General features: G+C 38.1%; 1 protein-coding gene across 2 annotated transcripts in view; it reads left to right on the forward strand.

Moving 5' to 3' along the window:
* Window positions 1–25,265, forward strand: part of PRMT7 (protein arginine methyltransferase 7) — a 248,103-nt gene that overhangs the window by 54,842 nt on the left and 167,996 nt on the right. For both annotated transcript variants that reach the window (XM_089798974.1, XM_089798975.1), the window contains exon 3: window positions 7,757–7,882. In XM_089798974.1, coding sequence (XP_089655100.1) covers window positions 7,757–7,882 — 126 coding nt within the window. The remainder of the gene's footprint in view (window positions 1–7,756; window positions 7,883–25,265) is intronic.

Genomic DNA, 25,265 nt, shown 5'->3' on the forward strand with positions numbered 1-25,265 from the left:
ACAAAAATATAATCATATAACATCTCTCCATCTTGATACAACAAATCATAGTTCTGGATTGGAAGAATGCATTCAAAAAGTTGGTTTCCCAACATTAAAATCAAACATTCCAACAAAATTTAGATTCAATGAAATCCGAACCAATTGCATATATTAAAAATTAAGTTGGAATACCGTATTTGTGAGTTTCCAATTGCTTGTGTGTGTGTTTCCACTTTCTTGCGTGTGTGCGTGAGTTTCCACTATAGTCCTTTGCCTGCGTGTGCTGTTGCGCATGAGTTTTTGATACTGCTTTGTTGAGTGTGAGTTGAAGTTCTTGCTACTGATTTGTCGTGCGTGAGTTTATGTGAATGCAAATGTGGCTCCAAACTTCTTCATGCCTTGAACAAAATGCGATCTCTTTTCTGATGGTTGTTTTAGGGTTGACGCGGCAACCAAAACTATTAAAAAACTTAAAAACATTAGAGTGAAAGTCATTCATTACAATTTCGACTACGTCACATCAAAGTCTTTTTTGGCTTGGTAAAAACAAACAAATGACTTCTAAATTCGTGGCAAACTCGACCAGGGTCCCGATTAGCGAATTTGCCACGAATTACTTAGATTGGCAATGACTTTTCATTGAATTCAAACCGAACTAGACTCTACACTGAATCAACTTTCAAATTTGCCTCTGATTGAGTGAATATGGTAACTTAGGTTTTTTAATTGCCTTAATGAGTATTCTATTTGGGACATAAATCTGAGTGTTAATTGCCTTTTGAACTACGTAGTGTTTTTTAATAAGAGTGTGTTGCAACTAATTCTATGATGGATTTTATGAGTATAGTGTTTTCATGATGGAGCTATTTTCTGAAGTAGTCTAATGACTACAGCTGTGTGCCTTTGGAATGTATCGTTCTTATTGAAAGGGTTAAAGATGTTTGTTTATGGAGTGTGTTGTGTTGATGGATTGGGCAGCAAAAAAATTAAGTTGCTGGTTTGGGTTCGGGGTCGAAGAACAAGTTCGTTGGTACTACAAAATTTTGAAGTGGGGTTTGGTTTCACTAGTATAAAAACATCTAATATATATTACATGAATTAAGACTCGAATGTTATAGTGTATGATAAAAACAACAAAAACACCATAAAAATGTAATCATAGGATCATATCAACATAAAAATACTAATACTGAGTTCAAGTATCATTGTTTTGACTTCAACAATTGGAACTTTATACCAAGTCTGAATGTATCTAATGGACTACCTAAATGTTTATCTTCTTCTTCTTCATCAAAGGCATTAGTTGATTCGCAAACAGTGCCAATGTCAGTGGGATTAGCTGCACCAATAACATTCTCCCCTTCCAATTCCTCAAATGCTTATTACCTTTTTAGTGTACAGAGAACTTGTTTGTTTGAAACCAACATGCTACTAGAAAAATGTTAAAAACCAACAAGGATCATTATCAGCAATTGGATATAAAAATTTCATTGAAAGAAATCTTGAGGGCTAGTTTAATTTGATATAATAAATATCTAAACTTCAGCGAATTTCATTCTATAATGTTAAAGATCCTATTCAAATTCTGTAATATTTTTTTTTACACTAGATTATAGAATGTTTCTTGGTGGAAATGTCCTTGGTTTGCATGGGCCTCCCCTAGTTTGACTTGGGTTTGGCACGGACAAACCAACCGGGTTGGGTTCAAACCCTAGCCAAACCAACAAGTCAACTGGACTTGAAGCAAGAACTGGTTGAAACCCTATTTGAACCAGTGTCACAGGCAAGCGAACCAGACTTCATAGTAAAATAATATTAGAAAAAGGCTTGGTGTGTGTGCAATTTGGAGTTACAAAGATGTTTAGAAGCTAGTGAATTCTGCAAAGTGGATGCTAGTGTATAAAAAGGTGAAATCATGATATTTTTGTTTAAAACATTTGGTATGAATGGGACAGAGATCAAAGGAGTTTGTGTGTGATGCAGTGAAGGTTTAGATTTAATCATTTTGAGTTGGTGCTTAATTGAGGTTGTTGCCTTAGTTGACGGGAGTTGGTGCTTCGAGAAGAGGGTTGGTGCTCACTTATGTAATCTAGGTTGGTGCCTATTTTTGTTAATGGAAGCTACTGTACACTATGTTTTTTACTCAAGAAGGTTTTCCGTGAGAAATTTGGTGTTTGCATTTTTTATGGCTGCTCTTTTATGTTTATCTAGTTTTGTGCATTTTAAATTATAAATTTCTATGTTGAAAATGATAGCTTTGGTCAGATGATTATGAATGATAATTATCAATACAATGATATAACTATATGCATGTATATATATCAAAGTAATGAGACTCGGACTTGGCTCGGACTTGACAGGGTAACTTGACTCGTGACCCGGCTCGGTAGTGACTCGGCGGTGACTCGGCAAAGTGAAAAACCCTCAAAATTTTGAGATTTTTTAGGATTTAAAGAACATTCCATGCACCCATTATTGAATAAAGCGTAAAGACACAATAACATCATTAAATAGAAGATAATTTGATAATAATGCACATACTTAAAGTTAAAACTTAAAAGTCAAACATCGATTACATAAGTACAATACTACAAAGGTAAATTGCTAAATACTATATTACTAGTAATTAAAGTTTAAAGTTTAACTTTAAACTTTAAACAGTAGCTGAAGCCTAAAAGAAATATTATAAAAGTAAAAGTGTAAAACATAGAATCATACATAAAATGATAAATCCATGCAAACCATCAAAATGTATATGTATTATGTATTATGAAATCCAACACATCAAGATTCAATAGTCATCATCAAATTCAAATGTTCCAAATTCTGATCATATATTAAGTTAAACAAAAAGTTAAAACAAGACTATAAGTCTATAGCTATGGCTCTTAGTTGGAGTCCTCATGATCATCCTCTTCGTCATCCTCATCCTCATCCTTATTCTCAACCTCAGGCTCAGTATAATCTATAAAATGCCTCTTAGTAAGGCCTCTAAGGTAGGTCCTGGATGTCTCAGTAGCCATAGCATCAACTTGCGAGGTGCCTCTAGGATCAACTGTAGTCTCTGCCAATGTCTGTGAGGTGCCACTAGGAACAACTGGAGCTCTCTAGTCCTCTGCTGCCATAGCCACAGCCTTAGCCTGACCCTCTCTATCTGCCTGGTCAAGCCACTGTAGATCCTCATCATCAAAGACAGGATCAGAAGCCTCAGTGATCCACTCAAACTCTGGATCAACCTCCTCTAGAGTAATCAGAGAGGTGTCACTATCCAAAATCTCCCTGATCCTAATGCGTAGGTTGTATTGCACAAAGACTAGCCTATTCATTTTCTCCACAGACAACTTGTTATGCCTCTTTGAGTGGATGTGCTCGAACATGCTCCAGTTGCGCTCACATCCAGAAGCGCTACTTGGCTGGCTCAAAATGCGGATGGCGATTTGCTGAAGGTTTTTGGTTGAAGACCTAAACATTTGCCACCATCTATCTGAATTTTGAAAAAAAGAAAACAAAAAAATATTAGTCTCATTTCAAAATTTGAACTTTAAGTTTAAAGCTAGAAATTTAGAAACTAGATTGTATAAGGCTTAAGCTGCAATTTTTACCTGGCTGCAATTTTATACGACCTTCTTTGCAAATTTGACTTGAAAAAATGGCCCCTAATGCATTATTATAGGCATCCATCTCAAGCAATATATCTATGGGATTAGGGGACATCTTCGATATCACTGTGTATAGGCCACTAAGAACCTCCTCATCCGCCTTGAAATCATCACGGAAGCAGTATGCCGGATTGAGGTAATAGGTTGCTGCATGGATGGGCTTATGAAGCTGATTTTGCCATCTCCTATCAATTATCTCCCAAATAGGGCCATAGTTTTCCTCAACTCCTACATATTTGGCCTTAATAGCCTCCTTGGCCCTATCCATTCCCTCATAAATGTAGCTCATAGAGGGCTTCTTGCCATCAGCAACTCGTAAGAGGGATACAAGGGGCTCAGTGATCTACAAAACAATTAAACAAAAAAACAATTTAGTGAATGATGAAACTTTGTAAAGTTGCACAATGAAAATAAAACAAAAATATGTATGAGATAAATTAATTTATAAAATTTTAAGACTTAAGCTTTTAAAATTTAAAATTTAAATTACCTCCACAATCTTCGAACATGGCTCGCAAAAACCGTCATCATCATAAATGCATTTTGTTGCATCTATCCTTGCAGGGCTGGTGGCAAAGGAGGAGGAACTCCATTCTGGACCAACAAACATGCCCCTCAACTCTAACCTTGAAGTTAGCAAGAATTTTAGTGTGATAAAGTTAGAGGCAAATCTTGTGATACCAGGACGAGCCAACTCCTTTCCCTTTGTGTATTGCCTCATAGTGCTATGGACCAAGGCATGATTGTAGATGAACTTGCAAAGATTTTTGGCCTTGGTAACACATGATTTCACTCATACAAGTTTGCCAATATCCTCTAACATGAGGTCGATGCAATGGGCTGCACATGGAGTCCAAAAGATTTTTGGGTGTCTCTCCATCAAAAGTTTTCCTGCAGCAATTTTAAATTAGTTAGTAAACAATGAAAATTTTTGATGTATTAAAAGACTTTTAATTTCCAAAATTCAATGAAAAACTAAAACAAATTTTTTAGGAGTAGAACTTAGAAAGTTAGAAGTTAAAATTTTACTTGCAGCAACATAATTAGTTGCATTATCAGTCACCACTTGGACAACATTCTCTTCCCCCACTTGCCTTATGACCTCCTCAATAGTCTCACATAAGAATGTTGCATTTTTCACACGTGAGGAAGCATCTATGGACCTCAAAAACATGGTGGATCCTGAAAGTGAAAATTAAACAAAATAATTATCATTCAAAAATCAATAGTCAATAAAACAAAATTTTTGTTATTCAATAATAGTATACATTAAATTTTAGACTTCAAGAAACAAGAAAATTTATGAGGGTTCTATTCCTCCTATCTATCCATCGATCTGTCATAATGGTACACCCCTTTTGGCTCCAAATTTTTTTATGGTCTTCCAACTCAAGTTTCATCTCCTCAACCATATCTAGTAAGAGGGGGCCACTCAACTCATCTTCAGTGGGGGCTTTGAACCCCGCACCACAATGGAAACTGCATCAATCATCCTCTGCCAATAGGGAGTCTTGTTACATTTATAAAAACATTTTAATTAGCATATTTCAAATTTTCAACATCGATTTAAAAGTATAAAATTGAGTATAAATTTTAAAACTTAAAATGTAAAACAATCAAATATCAATGATGTTGAAGTACTTGGCTGCTATAAATGGAATGTTGCAGAAAAACCAAAACTTGCAAATTGCTCTTACTCCAGCTTCATATATCTCCCTATTCTAGCCCATGCTCTCAAGTGAGGGTTGTGCACCAGGAGTGGTACGCGGTACAAAAAAATTGTCCAACTTACTAGATTTTCTGACTCTAGGACGAAGGGCAAAGCTAGTACTACTAGAAGTGGCAGCAACCATAGCACCACTAGAAGTGCAAGGAATAGATGAAGAAGAAGAATGAGCAACAAAAGCACTAGGACGATAGGGGGGACGGGAAGAACCTTCTCCAACACAGCCTACTGACTCAGAAACATTTGCAGATGAGCGTGGAAGGGAACTAGAACCAATCTGAGCTAACTCTTCTAATTGTTTTCTTTTTAATTGTTTTTCTTGTTCATATTTTTTCAAGGCTATATAACAAAAACGTTTAGCCTCAACAGTTGCAGCTCCACAAGGCTCAGTATCATGACCACGTATGCCAACAATATAGTATTTTAATCTATTTATCTCTCCACTATTAATGGTTTTGCAAAATAGGCATTTTGTTTGAGTTCTCTTTCTACCTGGAAAGTCTATGGTAAACTTCCAACACTCATCTTTTTTATGGCCTTTAGAGAGCTTGTGGTTTTTACCTCTAGAAGCCATTATGAGTAAGGAAAAATGTAAAGGTTGTTGCAATAAGACATTTTAGACCAAAAATTACCATTTCAGCATTGTATTTTATGAAGATCTAAAGTAAAAAAAACTCATAAACAAACAAAAAAAATTTATGCAAAAAACCCATAAGCATAGAGAAAAAAATCATCAAAATCTAAACAATCAACTCTTACCTCTTTCAAATGCTTTGGGAAGTGTTGAGAAGAGCTCCTATAAATTCCTTGATGATCCAAATGCAAGCTCCACTGTCACAAATGTAAGCTTTTCTCCTCTTCCTTTCAGCTGGTTGCAAAATAAGAAAACTCTATTTCTCTTCTACCTCTCTCTCTCTCTCTTTCTTCTTTTCACTATAGAGTGTTATGGGAGCCCTTTTAGGGTTATAAGAGTGAGATAAAAAAAAAACATTAAAAAAAGTTGCAAAAAAAAATATTTTAATGGTCGAATTTTTGCCTCCCGCAATCAGGTCAAGCTTTGCCGGGTCAGGTGAGTCACTCTGTGACTCGCAAGTCGCGCAAGTCAGGCCACGTGCCTCACTGCTCACGAGTCATGGGTCACTATGACTCGGTGGGGTCAACGCGGCTCGCTGACTCGCGTGACTCGCTGCGAGTCACGTTACCATGATATATATCAATATACATTCTGTGTATTGTTATACATACATACATATTTAAATGTTTAAAATAATATCATTATATTGATTTAATTTTTGAAACAAATTATCATTCACGAATCAGATTGAAACATCATATTTGTTTTAAGTATATTATCGATCTGTATATCTGTATTTAGAAATTAATTTTGCAGATTAATTAATTGACTAATTGTGATCCAAATATAATTGATCTACATACTGATTGATAGTGCGGAGATGCACATCAGATTGGGTTTTGATATCCTTGCATTGGACGTTGATTATGATATCGGCTGAATATAATTTGCACTTGTTAATATAACAACCGATAATGATCAGGTATGATTAAAGTAACGAACGGGCACTTTGAGGAGACATGTTAATGAACAGACATGTCTCCACTTATGTGGAGGCTTGTCTGTTCATTTAATTGGAGGCATGTCTGTTCATTAACATGCCTCCTCCCCTCAATTATATTCTTATATATATCAGATTTGATTGGACTTAGAGGACACGCAGAAATAAAAAAGTGAAAGCCTCTTGGAGTTCGACAATCTTCAGATATTCTTATTTTGTTTTATAATAGAATAACCAGAATTCACTGTTCTTGTTTCAGACTCATTTCAATATTGTGAAATATAATAATTATCTTCATTCTGATTATAATCTGAAAGAAGAGGAATCAAGTAATTAGTAAGATTATTGTTCAAGAAAATTTAAAAGATATGCATATTCTAATCTGAATAAAATCTAGTCAGCATTAACAATCTGAAATAATGTTTCACACCCACCTATCACTAGTTCCTGTGCACTCTTCAAGATTGACTTGCTATCCTACTATATTATTGTTATGGAAAGGTTAAATCAGGTAGTCTAAGTACACTTAGGACATCTTGTAGTTGTAGTTAGTGCTGTTTTTTTATCTACAGCTTGTAATTGTTGTTATGTAGGGGACCAATGTGAGCATACCTCTTGAATTTTTCCTTAAAATTTAGTACTTCAGTCTTACTGTAGAATATATTTTTTCTATTTGTAATCAGTAAAGGTTTTGATAGCTGCGATGGGGATTGTTTTGAAAATTAAGCTGTAATATTTGTAGTATTTTTCAAAACGTTGAGTCATACTTTACTATAGTTGATTTCAATATTCATAAAATTTGAAATTTTCTTTAGGTGAGTGAGATATTAGATTCAGAGCTCCTTGGTGAGGGCCTTATACCAACACTTCAGCATGCACATGATCATTTGTTGGCCTCAAATGTAGAGACAATTCCGTACAAAGCAACTATTTATGGACAGGTATTTCTATTTTGGGTTTGCCTTTTAAATATTTTCCTTCATTTTTTTTCTTTAAATGTTTTTTGTTGCAAACTGTATCTTTTTAAGTGTATTGTAGACTTTACTAGGAGTCAATGTTTATCAAGGATTTCTGTGAAGAGGTGTTGATGTAGACAAGGATTGAAAGCCCTGATGGAGTTGTCACTTCTTGTAGCTTATCATTATCAACAACAATTTTTAACCAACAGAAGGAAAATGATTAAAAACCTGGAATCTGCATCTTTTATTGAACACAAGTGTGATGAAAACTGGTGTACAATATGTTAATAGTTTAGCCCAGAAATAGCTATCAACAGCAATAAAAGAACATAAAAATACACAAAACACTTCAAACATTTATTCTGGGAAAACTCTTCCACTAGAAGGGGAAAAACCAGTCACACCCAAAAAAAAATGTCTGTAATTGATCATGAAATATCCAAATACATAGCTTTTCACTTGATTGATGTACAATATACTATGCAATCACATAAATAGATTGCATAAGACTCTTCATCTTTCACATGAAGGTCTCTTTGAGTCCCAAAAATAAGACCCTTCATATTTCCACATAATCAACACTTCACATTTCCATACGCATGCCTCTTCAGATGACGTATGACACGTCTTTTAGCATAATATTAACTTAATGTAATCACAAATATCTCTTCAGCTGAAGATGAGCATGACGGTCATAACAAACATATTTCTATCTCATAACAGAGATAAAGATCTCTATCGCAGCGCAAACTTCAACACAGTAAAGGAAGATGAATTAGAATAATACAACACTTGGCCTATCATGGCCATCACTCTCCATATTTCTTCAACTTCCCTGTAACTTCTTCACTGCTGTCAATGCAGCATTACAAAGGTTTCATTTGTTGTTCTAGAATATCGTTTATGGCTTTTCTAAAGAGTGCCATAGATGAGTTGCTTTCTCTTTTTAATCATCCTTTCTTCAACTTCTCATGCCTAAACACTGTCTAAAACATGTTAATGATCTTGTCATATCATATCATCCCTTATAGTTTTTATGCTTGTTTAACCTTGAGCAATGCCTCTTATTGTCCTCCCAACCATAGACGATATATATTTTTCCCCAGAGCACTTCTCATCTGAATACTGCAGTTTATTCGATCTGTTGTAGGATTGTGTGTGTGCTACATTGTAAAGAGAGGAAGATTCAATCTTTCTTTATACCTAGCGGTGGTAGCCCTTCACAAAGGGTTACCACACTTCACATGTGACCCATTAATTGAAATGATCATATTATCAATACAATTATTATAATATATTTATAGTATATACTATCATAATAGTAATGTACTAATTATATTATTGATATAATTTTATATATTATCAAGAATTATTATGTAATGTTCCCGTCCTCAAAATTAAAACAACGATAAAATAATGGTGTGTCCTATAGGAGTGTCGTATGGATCCGTACAATGTATGTATCAAGGAATGGTGGCTCAGGAAGTCCGTACAGGAGGCTTGGCTAGGCTGTATGGTTGGAAGTCAGTATGTTGTACGATGGAATCGGCTTGGCCATATGGTGGGAAAGGAGTAGGCCGCACGGTGGAAATGGGCAGCCGTATGGTGGGAAATGGATGCAGTACGGTGGGGGAAAAATGGAGAAGAAGTACGGTGGATGGATGAGTATGGTGGGTTGAGGGGACCGTATGGCAGGCCGTACATTGGACTAATGGACGTTAGGAAGAGTGTGGGTGCAAGGTAAAGGCTATACAGCCACAAAAGTAATAGTGCGGACAAGGACAAGAAGTGGTACAGATGAATTTCTGCACTCTACGGTAAGAACACTCCTATTCATTCACAATCACAAAGAATTTTAATGGAATCCAGATACCAAATAATAAAGATCGAATACAAATCATTCCCTCAATATATATGCCGAAAGATGGTGCTCCGATTTGCCAGATCCGAGTGAAGTGTTTACAAGCAACGAAATAGGGTGAGGGTTGAATCCCACGAAACCGGACAAGCCAAATAGGGAAGGTCTTTCACTTCCGAAATGGTGACCAATAGAGAACTCCAACAGGAATTTGCAGTACATAGAAAATAATCCAAAAGCATACCTAAAGACTACCTCTAAGCCGTGCTTAAATACCCATCGGGGAAAACTTTTGGAGGGTATACAAAGATAGCCGACGACGACACAAACTATGGAAACAAAATAAGATTGGGTCTGAGATACATAAAATCAATCGACCCATTACAATAGTTTGATAAATGATTTATTTTATAATGGGAACATTACAAGTCCTCCCGTCCCAAATTTTGCTTGTCCTCAAGCAAATGTAATGCCGGGTGCTAGAAAATGTGCTCATCTTCCCACGTTGCATGATCCAATGGCAAGTGTTTCCAACGCACTAGATATTCCTTCATCGTGCGGTTCCGCAAAGTCTTCTCATGTACTTCGATGATCTCGGCTGGTTCCAATATGAGCTTTCCTTCTTCATTGAGTGGTGGAAGGTCTGTGGCTACCCTAACGTTCTGCTCTATAGCCTTCTTCAGGCATGAAACATGGAAAACATTATGAATACGGCTTCCTTCCGGAAGTTCTAGTTCATACGCGACTTCACCAATGCAACGAACTACACGATAGGGGCGGTAAAATCGTGGCTTCAATTTTTCTTTTCCTTTTTCCTTCCATGAAGATTGTCGGTCTGGTTAGAGCTGGAGATAGACCAAATCCCCTACTTCGAAACTCCTCTCCATTTTGTGTCTATTGACGTACATCTTGTGTTGATTTTGTGCCCGCTGTAGATTTTCCTTCAAGCATCTCAGTATGTTCTGTCCCTCCTGAAGCTAGTCCCTCATCCTTGGTGTGTGATTGTCACCCAGAACTATGTCAATGGAGAGGGGTTTGTATCTGTACAGAGCTTTGAATGGTGCCATTCCGATGGACATGTGGTATGTGGTATTGTAGCAATATTCCCCTAGATGTAACCATTTGACCCATGCTCGTTGTTGTGCCGAGACGTAGTTCCGAAGGTAACCTTCAAGCCATTTGTTCACAATCTCCGTTTGTTCATCTTTCTACGGGTGGTAACTAGTACTTGATGATAATATTGTCCTTGCCATCCGAAATAGTTCTGTCTAGAAGATACTGATGAGTCGCCCATCTCGATCACTGACGATGTTTCGGGGTAACCTGTGTAGACGAAATACTTCTCTAAAAAACAGATAGATAACTTGTGTGCTTTGAAGGTCAGAGGGGATGGCGAAGAAATTTGTGTACTTTGCAATTTGTCAACCACTACGAAAATACAATCCTTTCCGTTCACCTTGGGAAGTCCTATTATGAAATCCATCAATATACTTTCCCACTTATGTTCTTGAATTAGCAGAGATTGTAGTAACCCGACAGGTTGAGTATGTTCGGACTTGTTTAGCTAGCAGACCACACACTCTCTTACATATTGCAACACGTCCCTTTTAAGTCATTTCCATGAAAACCTCTCTTGAAGACTTCTATAAGTTTTGAGAAAACCTAGGTGTTCTGCCAAGGGTGAGTCGTATATTTCCTTCAAGATTTTTTACTTCAATTTGGATTTCGACACTAAAATATCCGATTCTTATAGTAGAAGATGTCATCCACCACTCTGTACCGATCATCTTGTGTATTGCCATCCATTAGCTCACAAGCAAATGTGTTTTTAGAGTATTCTACCAACAGATGTGCCTTCCAGTCAGTTGAAATCTGGTTTACTGAGCAAATGGCGGGTTCCCTGGACAAGGCATCTTTAACTACATTGGTCCTCCCTTTCACATATTCAATGTCAAAATCAAAAGCCTGAACCTTGCTTACCCATTTTTGTTGCCTTTCGTTCAAGTCCCGTTGCTACAAAAAATATCTCAAATTGTTGTGATCCGTATGGACGACAAACTTGGCACCTACTAGATACTCTCAGAACTTGGTTAGTGCATGTAGAATGGCCAACATATCTTTGTCATTGATGGAATATAGGTGTTCTGTTTGCATAAGCTTCCCGCTCTCATAAGCTATGGGGTGTCTATCTTGCATCAGTAGTGCACCAATGCCTTCTTTGGATGTGTCGCACTCCAAAATGAACAGTTGAGAGAAATTAGGTAATGCAAGTATGGGACAAGTGCTCATTGCCTCTTTCAGCTTATCAAAAGTGAGTTGTGCCTTTTCATTCTACTGGAAATACCCCTTGTTAGATCCTTGAAGGGTGTGCTGAGCTGAGAGAATCCTTTAACGAACCTCCAGTAGTAACTGCAAAGTTCAAAAAATCTTCGCAATTCCAAGAGTGATTTTGGGGGAGGCCAATCAAGGATAGCCTGGATCTTCTTCTGATGAACTTGAACTCTGTATTTATTGACAACATGCCCTAGGTACAATATTTATGTCATACCAAATTCACACTTGGATTGCTTGGCAAACAAAGACTGCTCCTCTATGATCCTTAGGACTTCATTCAGAGGCTTCAGGTGCTCCTCCCATGTCTTGCTATGACTATGGAGATCATCAAAAAATATCGATAAGTACTTACGCAATTGTTTGTCGAAGATGTGATTCATGCATGATTGGAATGTAGCAGGTGCATTTGTTAATCCGAACGGCATGACTAGAAACTCATAATGCCCATAGTGACAATGGAAGGCCGTCTTTTCTACGTCTTTCTCATACGGATCTGATGGTATCAGGAACGAAGATCTATTTTCGAAAAATAGACTGCACCATGCAATTCATCCAACAACTCATCTATCCTTGGAATGAGATATCTATACTTTATTGTTTTTTTGTTCAACGCTCGGTAGTCCACACACATGCACATCGTTCTGTCCTTCTTCTTGACCAAAACTACTAAAGATGCGAAGGGGCTAGAATTGGGACGGATCCATCCTTTCTCCAGTAGTTCTTGAATAGTCTTTTCGATCTCATCTTTGAATTTCTTGGGATGACGATAGGGTGTAGTTATGATTGGCTTGACTCCAGGTTCCAACTCGATAATATGTTCAAACCCTTGATGAGGCGGTATGCCAAGAGGAATGTCAATGAAAACTTTATCATGTTTACTCAAAATATCCTAGAGTTCATCATCCTGTGGAGGTGTCCATTGCCCTTTTATAGGTTTCGTTGAGATAAAACAATGTGCAACTGACATAACATCATCACGCTGAAAAATTGCCTCCATCCTATGTGTAGAAACTTCCTTTAGACCTTCATTTGCCATTCCGTGGAGAACAACCTTCTTTCCATCGACAACAAAAGTGAAGTCCATCCTTTTGAAACTTTGAGTGTATTCATTAAGTGTCTGCATCCACTATATGCCTAAAATAACCTCCATGTCATCAAGGTCCACTATGAAGAAATCCTCAGTCACTGTGTGATTTGCCATTGTGATACATAGCTGAGGAACAAGGTGCATGTAGGGTAGAAGAGTTCTCCGGCAACCTTGACCTGAAAGCTTGCGTGCGTCTCTGAAGGTAGACCTCTTTGCTTCACCAGAGATGAGTTTTTGAAGTTTAGAGTGGCTCCGCTGTCAAGCATCACCATGGCCCTTTGTCCTTGAAGGATTCCTTGTACATGAAAAACTGTGCACCTCGGGCTATCGACGAGGGCGATAGTCCTTTAGCGTTATACCAACGCTGCAATCCTTTCCGTACTGTTCAGACGAACCATGTTGGTGTCGTCGTGATGTCGGTTTCCTTTGGTGAGTGTTTCTTTTTGTTTGTCCTCATCATCGGATATGACCTTAATGTAGTGTATTTTTCCTTTCTCGAGGCATTTGTGGCCAGGTTCCCACGGTCCCTTGCAGTTGAAACATAATTTCTTCCTTCAGAGTTCCTATTTGGTAGCTTAGTCCAATGACAACTTCTTGGGTAGAGGTTTATTATCTTTGTCCTTTGGAAATGCTGGCAGTTTAGGGTGTGAGTAACTTTGAGAGGATGATGTCGATAATGATCCCATGCTCCGTGCCTTCTTAATAGCCTCCGACAGAGTGGTAGGATTGAACCCTTTGACCCAATCTTTTAGCGGTTCTGTCAGTCGGTCCAAGAAGAGCACTGTCCGTCTTCTTTCAGAAATGTCCGTGACCAAAACTGAGAGTTTCTGAAATTCCGCAATGTACTGGTCGACCGATCCAATTTTTCTCAGTTGTACATAATCTTTGAAATTGAGTTCCAGATCTTAACCATTAAATTGCTCTATCAATCTCTTAGTGAATTCTAGGTAAGTAGTTATTTGATCATGCCCTATTGTGATGGTGACGTGATGCTACCATTCATGTGTCACTCCCTCCATATGCAACGCCGCAAATTTGATTGCTTCTTTGTCTGGCATAGGATTCAGCTAGAAGTAAGTATCGGCTTTCATTACCCATGCTTGCGCAGATATGGATCCGGATCCTTCAAATGGAGACAAATTTACTTCACTCAACTTTCTTTTGAGATCATCATTAAAGTATTGTCGGTTTTCGCCTCTTGAATATCTCATTCTCAGATCCACATAATCGTTGTAAGATATATCCTCCTCAAAATTTGCATTCTTCTAGTCTTCTTTCAGTTGTTCTTGCATCTCTTCAAAGGTTGGTGTTTTTTCTCTGTGGGGTGCCTGAAAAGACAGCATGGAAGGTCGAGAGCGTGCTGGATGAGCGCTTGTTTTACTCGACACCGAATCCGCGCTGTGACCATATTGTTCTCGAGATATTTTATTGTCTGCCAACTTCTTGAGAGTCTCTTCCATGAGTTGCTAAGTATTGGTGATCTATGCTTGATTCTTTGCAATTTCTCTTAGTAGTGCCATGAGTTCGGCAGCTGTTGGTTTCAGTTCAACAACCATTCTATCAATGGAATGGGTTGTTTGTTTCTTTTGGCTATAAACTCTCATTTATTGTTTATAGGTTGGTAGGATCGAAGCGCTTTGATACCACTGTAATGTTCCTGTCCTCAAAATTAAAACTATAAAATAATGGTGTGTGTCCTATAGGAGAGTGTCGTACGGATCCGTACAGTATATGTATCAGGGAATGGTGACTTAGGAAGTCCGTATAGGAGGCTTGGCTAGGCTGTAGAGCTGGAAGTGAGTATGCTGTACGATGGAATTGGCTTGGCCATACGGTGGGAAAGGAGTAGGTCGTATGGTGGAAATGGACAGCCCTACGGTGGGAAATGGATGCAGTACGGTGGGTTGAGTGGTCCGTACGATAGGCTGTACTGTATATTGGACTAATGGACGTTAGGAAGAGTGTAAATGTAGGGTGAAGGCCATACGTCCACGGAAGTAGCAGTGCGGGCAAGGACAAGAAGTGGTACGGATGAATTTTTGCTTGCTACGGTGAGAACACTCCTATTCATTCACAATCACAAAGAATTTTAATGGAATCCAGATACCAAATAATAAAGATCGAATACAGATAATTCCCTCAATATATATGCCGAAAGATGGTGCTCCAATTCGCCAGATCTGAGCGAAGTGTTTACAGGTGACAGAATAGGGTGAGGGTTGAATCCCGCCGAAATCGGACAAGCCAAATAGGGAAGGTCTTTCACTTCCAAAATGGCAAACAACATATAACTCCAATAAGAATTTGCGGTACATAGAAAATAATCCAAAAGCATACCTAAATACTACCTCTTAGCCATGCTTAAATACTTGTTGGGAAAAACTTTCCAAGGGTGTACAAAGATAGCCGATGGCAACACAAACTATGAAAACAAAATAAGAATGGGTTCAAGATACATAATATCAATCGGCCTGTCACAATAGTTTGATAAATAATTTATTTTATAACGGGAGCATTACATATTATATCACAATAATTATATTATCACAACCTTTATGTTATCTATGTTGGCTTGATGGAATCCGAGCATGTCTACATTTAATTCTAACACTCTCTTAATTAGGGAGGAATTCTTTTCGATATTTGAGTTATGTAGCGATATCCACCATGGCTAGTCCTAGAGGGTGGGTCCATCATGACTGATCCTATGAATGAAAATGCAAATGAACACAATTGCTCATCACAGAATCACTTAATGCGATGTTGCTATCTCATCATGAGATTCACCATGGCTACTCACATAGGGTGAATAAACACAAGTGCAAAGTGATGCAATGTCTCACATGATATCCACCATAGCTACTCCCAGAGAGTGGATCCATCATGGCTACAACCATGTATGTAAATGCAAATGAGCACAAGTGCTCATCACAAAATCACTCAACGTGATGTCGCCATCTCATCATGACGTTCACCATGGCTATTCACATAGGGTGACTAATGTCATGTCCCCTCTTTAGTCTGACTAGCAAAGTTATGTGAGTTAGGCTATCATGGGGGTCTTGTAGGTTAGCAGTTGTGGATAGAGACTCATACAGGATATTTAGTGACCAGGCTTGACTTTACAGGCAGTTAGGAGCCAGTTGGGTGTAGTTCCTTGATTTTAGGGGGTATCCCTACATTTTAGGAGGATATGGCAGTTTCCAGATGTGAGGTTCCACGGGACCATTCCATGCTTTTAGTTTCAGGATGATAGGGTGTGTTCCCTAGTTTCTAGGAGCATCCCTAGATTATCGGGAATGGACTGCTAGTTGACCCATCTTATCCAGTATCAGTCACAGACAGGTGACATGTTCAGTTTCATGTTTATTCGGTTGGTTTGGGCTTTGAGAGGCAAAATGGGGAATATTTTAATATATTTTAATATTTCCTAAGTTATCATTTAAATAATTTATAATAAGGCTATATAGAGCTATTTCGAAGTAATACGGGGAATATGGCTTCGTTTGGTTAGATGTGCCCTTGTGTTATAGGTCATTGAAAAGGTCTTGAATTATTTTAAACCATTTTCACTATCTGGGGACTTTTTGGTGCTTTGAGCTATGACATTTTAATAAAGTAATGATTTGTCTATAGCTTGGACGCCTTTATTTGGGAAAATGTTATTTTATTGTAAAGTGCAAAGTGTAATTCTCATTTAGGGTTTGATTTGCACTTGGGAGGAGCTATAAGGAGATGAAGATCTAATTGTTCATTATCTTTTGACATTTGAAGCTTATGATATTTGGAATTGCTCTGGGAGAGCGATTTTGTGACTTGGGACGAAACCCTCAAGTATGGATTGTTGGGACACAAATCTCAACAAGTCTTTGGGTGATTGAATTTTGAGATATTGGTAACAATGAGATCAGAGGAGCAATCGGTTTCTTCTTAGACAACTTTGCATTTGTGCGAGACCCATTTTCAGCTGGGCGGCCATTTTTTGATTGATAAATGGCCAAGGCCTTGATTATATTATTAAATGGAAAAAATTAGATTACAACAAAGTACCTTCATTTTAAACGTACACTGGTAGGAAAGAATGGAGAAGAAAACCTCCAGTCTAGCCTAGGTCCATAGTTCTTTATTATTACAGCATAAAAGGGGCATACCCTAGTTTCAAAAATACAAATAATATTAATACAAAGAGTGGATCAAAATCTGATGGATGCGTATAAGCTATATACTCTAATAGAAACAGAGGCCTGTTGCCGGAGAATTGTGCCAACCACTGAATTATGCACCCTTCGATTGCTGAATGGTAACCTACTCCTGCCTTATTATCTTAATAATCAGATTGATTGGCAATATCAATGAAATTATACTGCCTGATTAAAAGTAAGTAAGAAAAACCAAGCAGAAATCTGATTATTATTCCTGATACGGTTCGAGGCATTTCTAAATTGTCAAGTACTTTCAATAATGAATGTTGTTTATTATATGTAGTTCAGATTTGTTTGTTTTTTTATATTTTATTTTTGAGTATATCTTCAAAAATCCAAAAACAATTGAAAAACCAGCAAGAAAACCAATAATTAAGAATTGAGCAAAGTCTTCCAAAGATGCCAAACGCTAGCCAAAGAGTCAAATTGTGAAACAAACAACAATTTCCAAGACCTCCAGTATTGGGGATCTTTCATTGGTATCAGAGCTTACATCCTACTAGCCTGTAGGGCTTGTGAGAAATTGTCACAACAGATTTCAGGAAAAGTCTTGATAATTCATTTCAGCATTTGGGTACTGGCTAAAAAGTTTTGATAATTCATTTTGGCATCTGGGTATTGGCTAAAAAGTTTTAAGAGTTCATTTTGGCATCTGGGTGCTGGCTAGAAAGTTTTGATAATTCATTTCTACATCTGGGTATTGGTTAGAAAGTTTTGATAATTCATTTCAACATCTGGGTACTAGCTAAAAAGCTTTGATAATTCATTTTGGCAACTAGGCATTGGCTAAAAAATTTTGATAATTCATTTTGGCATTTGGGTCCTAGGTAGAAAGTTTTGATAATTCATGTCGGCATTTGGGTACTGGCTAGAATGTTTTGATAATGCATTTCAGCATTTGGGTATTGGCTAGAAAGTTTTGATAATTCATTTCGGCATCTGGGTACTAGATCAAAAGTTTTGATAATTCATATTAGCATCCGGGTAGTCACTTGTTTGTGGATTGAATACGTATTATATGCATCCGAGGAGAGTAGACTTATACAGGTATCGCACTAGCCCGAGAGCTCAGAATGATTTGGAAATTGATACAGAACAAGAACCCACAATGGCAGATGAACAAAGAGGTGTCAGATAGAACTAGTAGGAGGAGGAAGAGAGGGAGATGATGCAAACGCTCATCACTACACAACCCGGAATAGTTCAGACCTTTGAAAGGTTACAGGGTACCTTGGAACGGATGGAGTTGGATAGATAGGGAGGCAGGCATGAGAGATAGGGGTAGAGTAGATCAGTTTCAGTCAGCATAGTCATAGATCCCACACATCATTTGGGAGCTCCCTTCATTCCAATAGACAGGCACTTATTCGTACACTAGTAAGGGATAGACCCCTACTTCTGTGGTTTGTACTGGGTGAGAGACCGATAAAGGTAGAGCCACGCGAGGTGGGATTCTAGGATTCAGTTATGGCAGCCATGGATGAGTGGAGAGCCTTACCTCTGGAGGTTAGGGATGCTTTTCCTCTTCCCCAATATTGTGCATAGTGGAGAGATGCTGCCGGGTCTAGAAGAGATAGGGGCCATGGGCCATAGCAGAATAATGACCTTAGTAGAGATACTGGGAAGATCACATTGGCTACATATGATGGTACTAGTGTTACGAGTGCACGAGCTTGGGTGCACAAGCTGGACATATCTATCTTTGAGGCCCATGCCTGAACGTGATGCTATTCAGTTTGTGATCTTGCATTTAGACGGGGTTGCCTATGACTGGTGGCACCATGGATTGCTCACCGGGATCATGCCATGGTTTACTCCTATGCAGAGTTCACCGAGCATATCATTACCCAATTTGATCGTAAGGACACAAAACTCTACTATAGGGAGTTGGCGCATCTTAGACATATTGGACATGCAGAGGAGCATGTTAATGAGTTCCAGCGTATTGCTATTATGGTACTTGAGGTGTAGGGTGATGTTACTTATTGAGGGACTGTACGATAGGCTTAAGGGATTGGTGTGTGCTTTCAAGCCGGCCACTCTTAAGGACGCCATTGATGTGACATTTAGACTGGACACCACCCCTACTTATCAGATAGATAAGAAGCCATTCAGGTATTCTCAGCTTCCACAGAAGGCCAACACTTCCCAAGGTAGAGGTGGACCATCACCTCAACTTCCTAGGATAGACCAGGAGACAAGGAATGATTTGAGAAGGAGAAAGTTATGCTTCTATAAGGAGCCATGGGAGCCCGGACAGCATTGCCTTGGTAAAGGCAAAGTTCATTTGATTGAGGTGACATTCGAGATGGGAGATGAGGAGATTCCTGACATTGATACTGAGCATAGTTTGTAGGAGATTGAGCAAGAGCATCTGCAATTGGAGTTAGACACTTTTGAGCCCTTGGCGTTAGTTAAGGTGACTATGGCTACTCTATCTAGTTATCCTAGATTTCATGCCTTTCGTTTGAAAGGAACACTTCAGGGCCATTAGATTATGAACTTGGTAGACATAGGCACCACACACAATTTTATTGATAAAAAATTAGTGGATAGGTGTGGCTTGCAGTATGAGGTGTTTGTTGGTTTTGGGGTGAAGGTTGCAGATGGCGCAGTATTGGGGTGTACTAGGAGGATTCCTCAGCTTAGCATTCAGATGGGGGATTATACCTTGACAAATGATTTCTGTGTACTCCCATTGGATGATTATGATGTGGTTTTGGGCATGCAGTTATTAGAGGGTATTCGACGGTACATTATTGACCACCATCGTATGTAGTTAGAGTTCCTTTCTGGAGGGAAGAAGACTATCTTTAGGGCATCATCAGATGGTGGACCTAGGGAGGTGTCTTCTCGCAGGATGGAGACTATCATTAGACATGATTATGTGATTTGTGTTGAAGATGGTAGCTGCGATAGAGATCTTTATCTTTGAAAATATGAACGTTATTATTGTTATCGTTACCTTTAGCTGAAAATGACACTTATGTTTAATGTGTAATAGTAAATGTAAATGACATGTCTCATTCACATGCATTGAGGCATGAATATTCGAAGAGTTATAATTAATTATTGGAGTTATGGGAATATCAAGAGACCTTTTGGTTATAATGTGAAGAGTCTCTCCTATTGTTATATATTAGCATCAAGCAAAGGATATTCTACACTTGAACTTTCATTATCAATAAAGATATATTTGTGTTGTGTGGCTGGGTTTTTCTTTTTATTCTCGAAGGGTTTTCCCAAGATATTTTTGGTGTCTTTGTTTTAGTTTTATATCTTTCATATTGTTGTTTATCACCATTGATTTCTGGGCTTTAGCTTTAACATGGTATCAGAACCAGTTGTCAGTGACTGAAGAATTGAGCAACAGTTTGACACATTTGGAGGAGATTCAGATTGCAATGAATGGAAGATATACATGGAGACTCTGCATCTGATACTCTATGTCATGTATTTTGCAACGCAATTGTTTTCTATTGTGGTAGATAGTTCTCTCTCTCTCACACAAGAATTGTGTTCTGAGTCACCATATTTTAAATTTTCCTTGGTTTCCCTTGAAACCCGATGTCTTGCATTGACAAGCCTTTATCGGTCTCATATCCTACGAATATCACCGACCCTTGTATATAGAAACCAACCTTGTGTTGTCCATTGCAACTTTCGTGTCTTGAACCTCTTTGAACCTCTTTGAACTTCGGATCGAAGTAGTTCAAAGAAGTTCAATCAAAGGTTTTTAACATTAACTTTTTTCTGCAAGTGGGACTCGCTGAGCATAATGAGGATGTTTGTTTCAACCTCTTCAAACCTCGGTTCCAAGTAGTTCAATTGCTGGAGACTTTTGGGCAAGCATTAATGATTCTTCAAGGACGCCTGGTTCTCGAGAAAATATTTGAAGTGACAAAAGTAATGATTAGGGGTCTTGTCGGATTTAATTTTTGATTGAGGCATGAGATTAGTTGTCATCATGATTAAAAAAGGCAAATCTTTCGCTTGGAGTTGGATTATTTGTCAGAAATTTGTAATTATTGCAAGGACACCCGCGGAAAATGCTCATTTAATGAAGGTGTCTTATCACAGCTTCAAGCGTGCAAATCAAGCCGCAATGAAATCGCCATAAATGCCTCATAATGAGGCAATACTTTTGCCAGTATTCATCGCTTTATTATGTGAAAGTGTGAATTGGAGGAGGAGCAGCCGAGCAGCCATAATCGAAGGAAAAAGGTCTAGTTTTCTCTCAGCACATCACAGTTGAGGACACAAGAAACCCCTTGTTCTTTCCTCTGTGTGTGTGTTTCAAAGAACAAAGCAATTTTGGGTTTTTAATTTCCTTTGCTTAAAATGAAGTTAGTTCTACATTTTTTCGGGAACATTTCCAATTTGGAGTGTAGGAGGCCTGTTATTGCTGACACTAATTTGGAGGGTGTCAAGGTTGAGAAATTACAAGGAAATTTTCCTTAACAAGTAGATGAAGTTAATGGTTGTATGGAGATTTTGACAAGTGGTTTGGTTGAAGCTGTGGCTTTTCCCCTTGCCCTTATGTGTCTTGAGTTACTCCAATTGTGTATTGACCATTATGATGTGAGGACTAGGAGCATTTAAAATAAAGACGAAGAACCAGTGTTATCCATCTCTAGAGAGACCATTTCATCAGTCTTGCATTTGTCTGAATGCACTTTTGCCGCTTTTAGCCTTACCTAGTCCTTGGTTGAGTATCAAGAAACCCCAGATAAATACTGTAAGATATTGGCTAGGAAGTGGACAAAAACAAATTATAAAGGTAGTTCAAGACTCCCCAAAATAATCATCAAAGACCATATGAAACCTCATATCCATGATCTCATGGTCTTACTACACAGGGTCAAGGGTTCTTCGGATGCCTTTCTCTTTGAAGAGTGGATGTACCGTTATGTAGAAATCATTTTAAAGGGAGAACAACTGTTGGATTGGGCAGAATTGATAGCCAATTCAATGAGAAATCAGCTAAAACATGTTAAGGTGTTTAGAGAAGATTTCTACATGTCTTCCTACTTGACCTTCTGTGTCCTGAGTTACTTCAATTGTGTATTGACCATTATGATGTGAGGACTAAGAGCATTTAAAATAAAGACAAAGAACCAGTGTTATCCATCTCTAGAGAGACCATTTCATCAATCTTGCATTTGTTTGAATGCACTTTTGCCGCTTTTAGCCTTACCTACTCCTTCGTTGAGTATCAAGAAACCCCAAATAAATACCGTAACATATTGGCTAGGAAGTGGACAGAAACAAATTATAAAGGCAGTTCAAGACTCCCCAAAATAATCATCAAAGACCATTTGAAACCTCATATCCACGACCTCATCGTCTTACTACACAGGTTCAAGGGTTCTTCGGATGCCTTTCTCTTTGAAAAGTGGATGTACCGTTATATAGAAATCATTCTAAAGGGAGAACACCTGTTGGATTGGGCAGAATTGATAGCCAATTCAATGAGAAATCAGCTAAAACATGCTAAGGTGTTTAGAGAAGATTTGTACATGTCTTCCTACCTGACCTACTACATTGCTTGTGTCAGCAATATTACTTCTCTCCCCCATGAAACTTGGAGTGAAGATGTAAATGTCTACCAATATTGTCCTTTGCTCCAAAGAGATAGAGTATTGGAGGATTTTAGGAAAACACATGATATGCTGATAGAAAGTGTGCACTTGAACCTCAAAAAGGCACCCATGGTTTGGTTGAAGCTGCGGCTTTTCCCCCTGCCCTTTTGTGTCATGAGTTACTCCAGTTGTGTATTGACCATTATGATGTGAGGACTAACAACATTTAAAATAAATATGGATAACCAGTGTTATCCATCTCTAGAGAGACCATTTCATCAGTCTTACATTTCTCTAAATGCACTTTTGCCGCTTTTAGCCTTACCTAGTCCTTGGTTAAGTATCAAGAAACCCCAGTAAATACCGTAACATATTGGTTAGGAAGTGGACAGAAACAAATTATAAAGGCAATTCAAGACTCCCCAAAATAATCATCAAAGACCATATGAAAACTCATATCCACGACCTCATGGTCTTACAACACAGGGTCAAGGGTTCTTTAGATGCCTTTCTCTTTGAAGAGTGGATGTACCGTTATGTAGAAATCATTCTAAAGGGAGAACAGCTGTTGAATTGGGCAGAATTGATAGCCAATTCAATAAGAAATCAGCTAAAACATGCTAAGGTGTTTAGAGAAGATTTCTACATGTCTTCCTACCTGACTTACTGCATTGCTTGTGTTAGCAATGTTACTTCTCTCCCCCATGAAACTTGGAGTGAAGATGTAATTGTCTACCAATATTGTCCTTTGCTCCAAAGAGGTAGAGTATTGGAGGATTTTAGGAAAACACATGATGTGCTGAAAGAAAGTGTGCACTTGAACCTCAAAAAGGCATCCATGCCCAGATTATCCCTAGAGGCCCAAAAGCTTATTCAAATTTATGGGAGCTATTTTATACAATTTCCTAAGTTCACATATTTGAGAATAGGGGGATTTGAGGAAGAACCAACAAAATTGCCTCGTTATGCTCTAGATTGTTTTGTCATAGCTGAAATTTGTAGACAGTTGTTTTCAGTATTTAAAGATAATCTGCCCCAACAAAACTGGGAGTCTGTTTTCCCTGTTAAACTTGGTCATTTGACTTGCAACAACATGGTTAATGCCTTAGTCATTGGGAGCAACTTGCTCAATTTTAATTTTGGATCCTGTTGTGGGCTTTTCACACCATCGCCCCATTGCAAATGGGGGGCCCCCTTTTGTCTCTTGGTCTTGTCCTTTTGGCTTTAGTTCTTGGTAGTATTGGGCTCAATCTTCTAAAGTTCCCTCTTTCAAATGAGAATTGGTAAAATTGGCCAAATGTGGAAAGTGTTGTCCATGTGGCGCTGAGAATGGAAATTATTTGCTTGTTTGAGAATTGAATGTCTTGACTTACTATTTTTAGAAAGTCTATTTTTAGTAAGTCTATTTTTAGTAAATTTCACTACCTCGGAGATTGGCCTTATTTTGACTTTGGGACAACTTACTATTTTTAGTAAATTTCACTGCCTCTTAGATTGGCCTTATTTTGACTTTGGGACAACTTACTATTTTTAGAATGTCTATTTTTGGCAGCTCTATTTCTGCAACAAGTGAGCTATGGTTGATAAAGAGCCAAAAGGGTACATGTGTCTATATCCAAAAGAATGAGCAAGCACGACAGTCAATCAAGAAAAAAATGGTTGTCGCGGAATTCTTCCATTGTGGAAAAAATCCAAGATCACTCAAAAATCCTACTTTAGAGAAAAATGGTTGTTGTGAAATTCTTCCATCGTGGACAAAATCCATGATCACTCAAAAAGTCTCGCCTTGGAGAAAAATGGTTGTTGCTGAATTCTTCCATCCTGGACAAAATCCACGATCTCTCAAAAAAGTCTCGCCTTGGAGAAAAATGGTTGTTGCAGAATTCTTTCATCATGGAAAAAATCCACGATCTCTCAAAAAATCCAACCTTGGAGAAAAATGGTTGTTGCGGAATTCTTCCATCATGGACAAAATCCACGATCTCTCAAAAAATCCAGCCTTGGAGAAAAATGGTTGTTGCGGAATTCTTCCATCATGGACAAAATCCACGATCTCTCAAAAAATCTAGCTTTGGAGAAAAATGGTTGTTGCGGAATTTTTCCATCATGGACAAAATCCACGATCTCTCAAAAAGTCCTGCTTTAGAGAAAAATGGTTGTTGTGAAATTCTTCCATCATGGACAAAGTCTACGATCACTCAAAAAATCCCACCTTGGAGAAAAATGGTTGTTGCGGAATTCTTCCATCATGGACAAAATCCATGACCACTCAAAATTTCCACGAGCAAGAGAATTAGAAATC

Source organism: Cupressus sempervirens, chromosome 9, assembly GCF_028749045.1.
Source record: "Cupressus sempervirens isolate cs-2001-9-10 chromosome 9, ASM2874904v1, whole genome shotgun sequence".
Classification (NCBI taxonomy): Eukaryota; Viridiplantae; Streptophyta; class Pinopsida; order Cupressales; family Cupressaceae; genus Cupressus; species Cupressus sempervirens.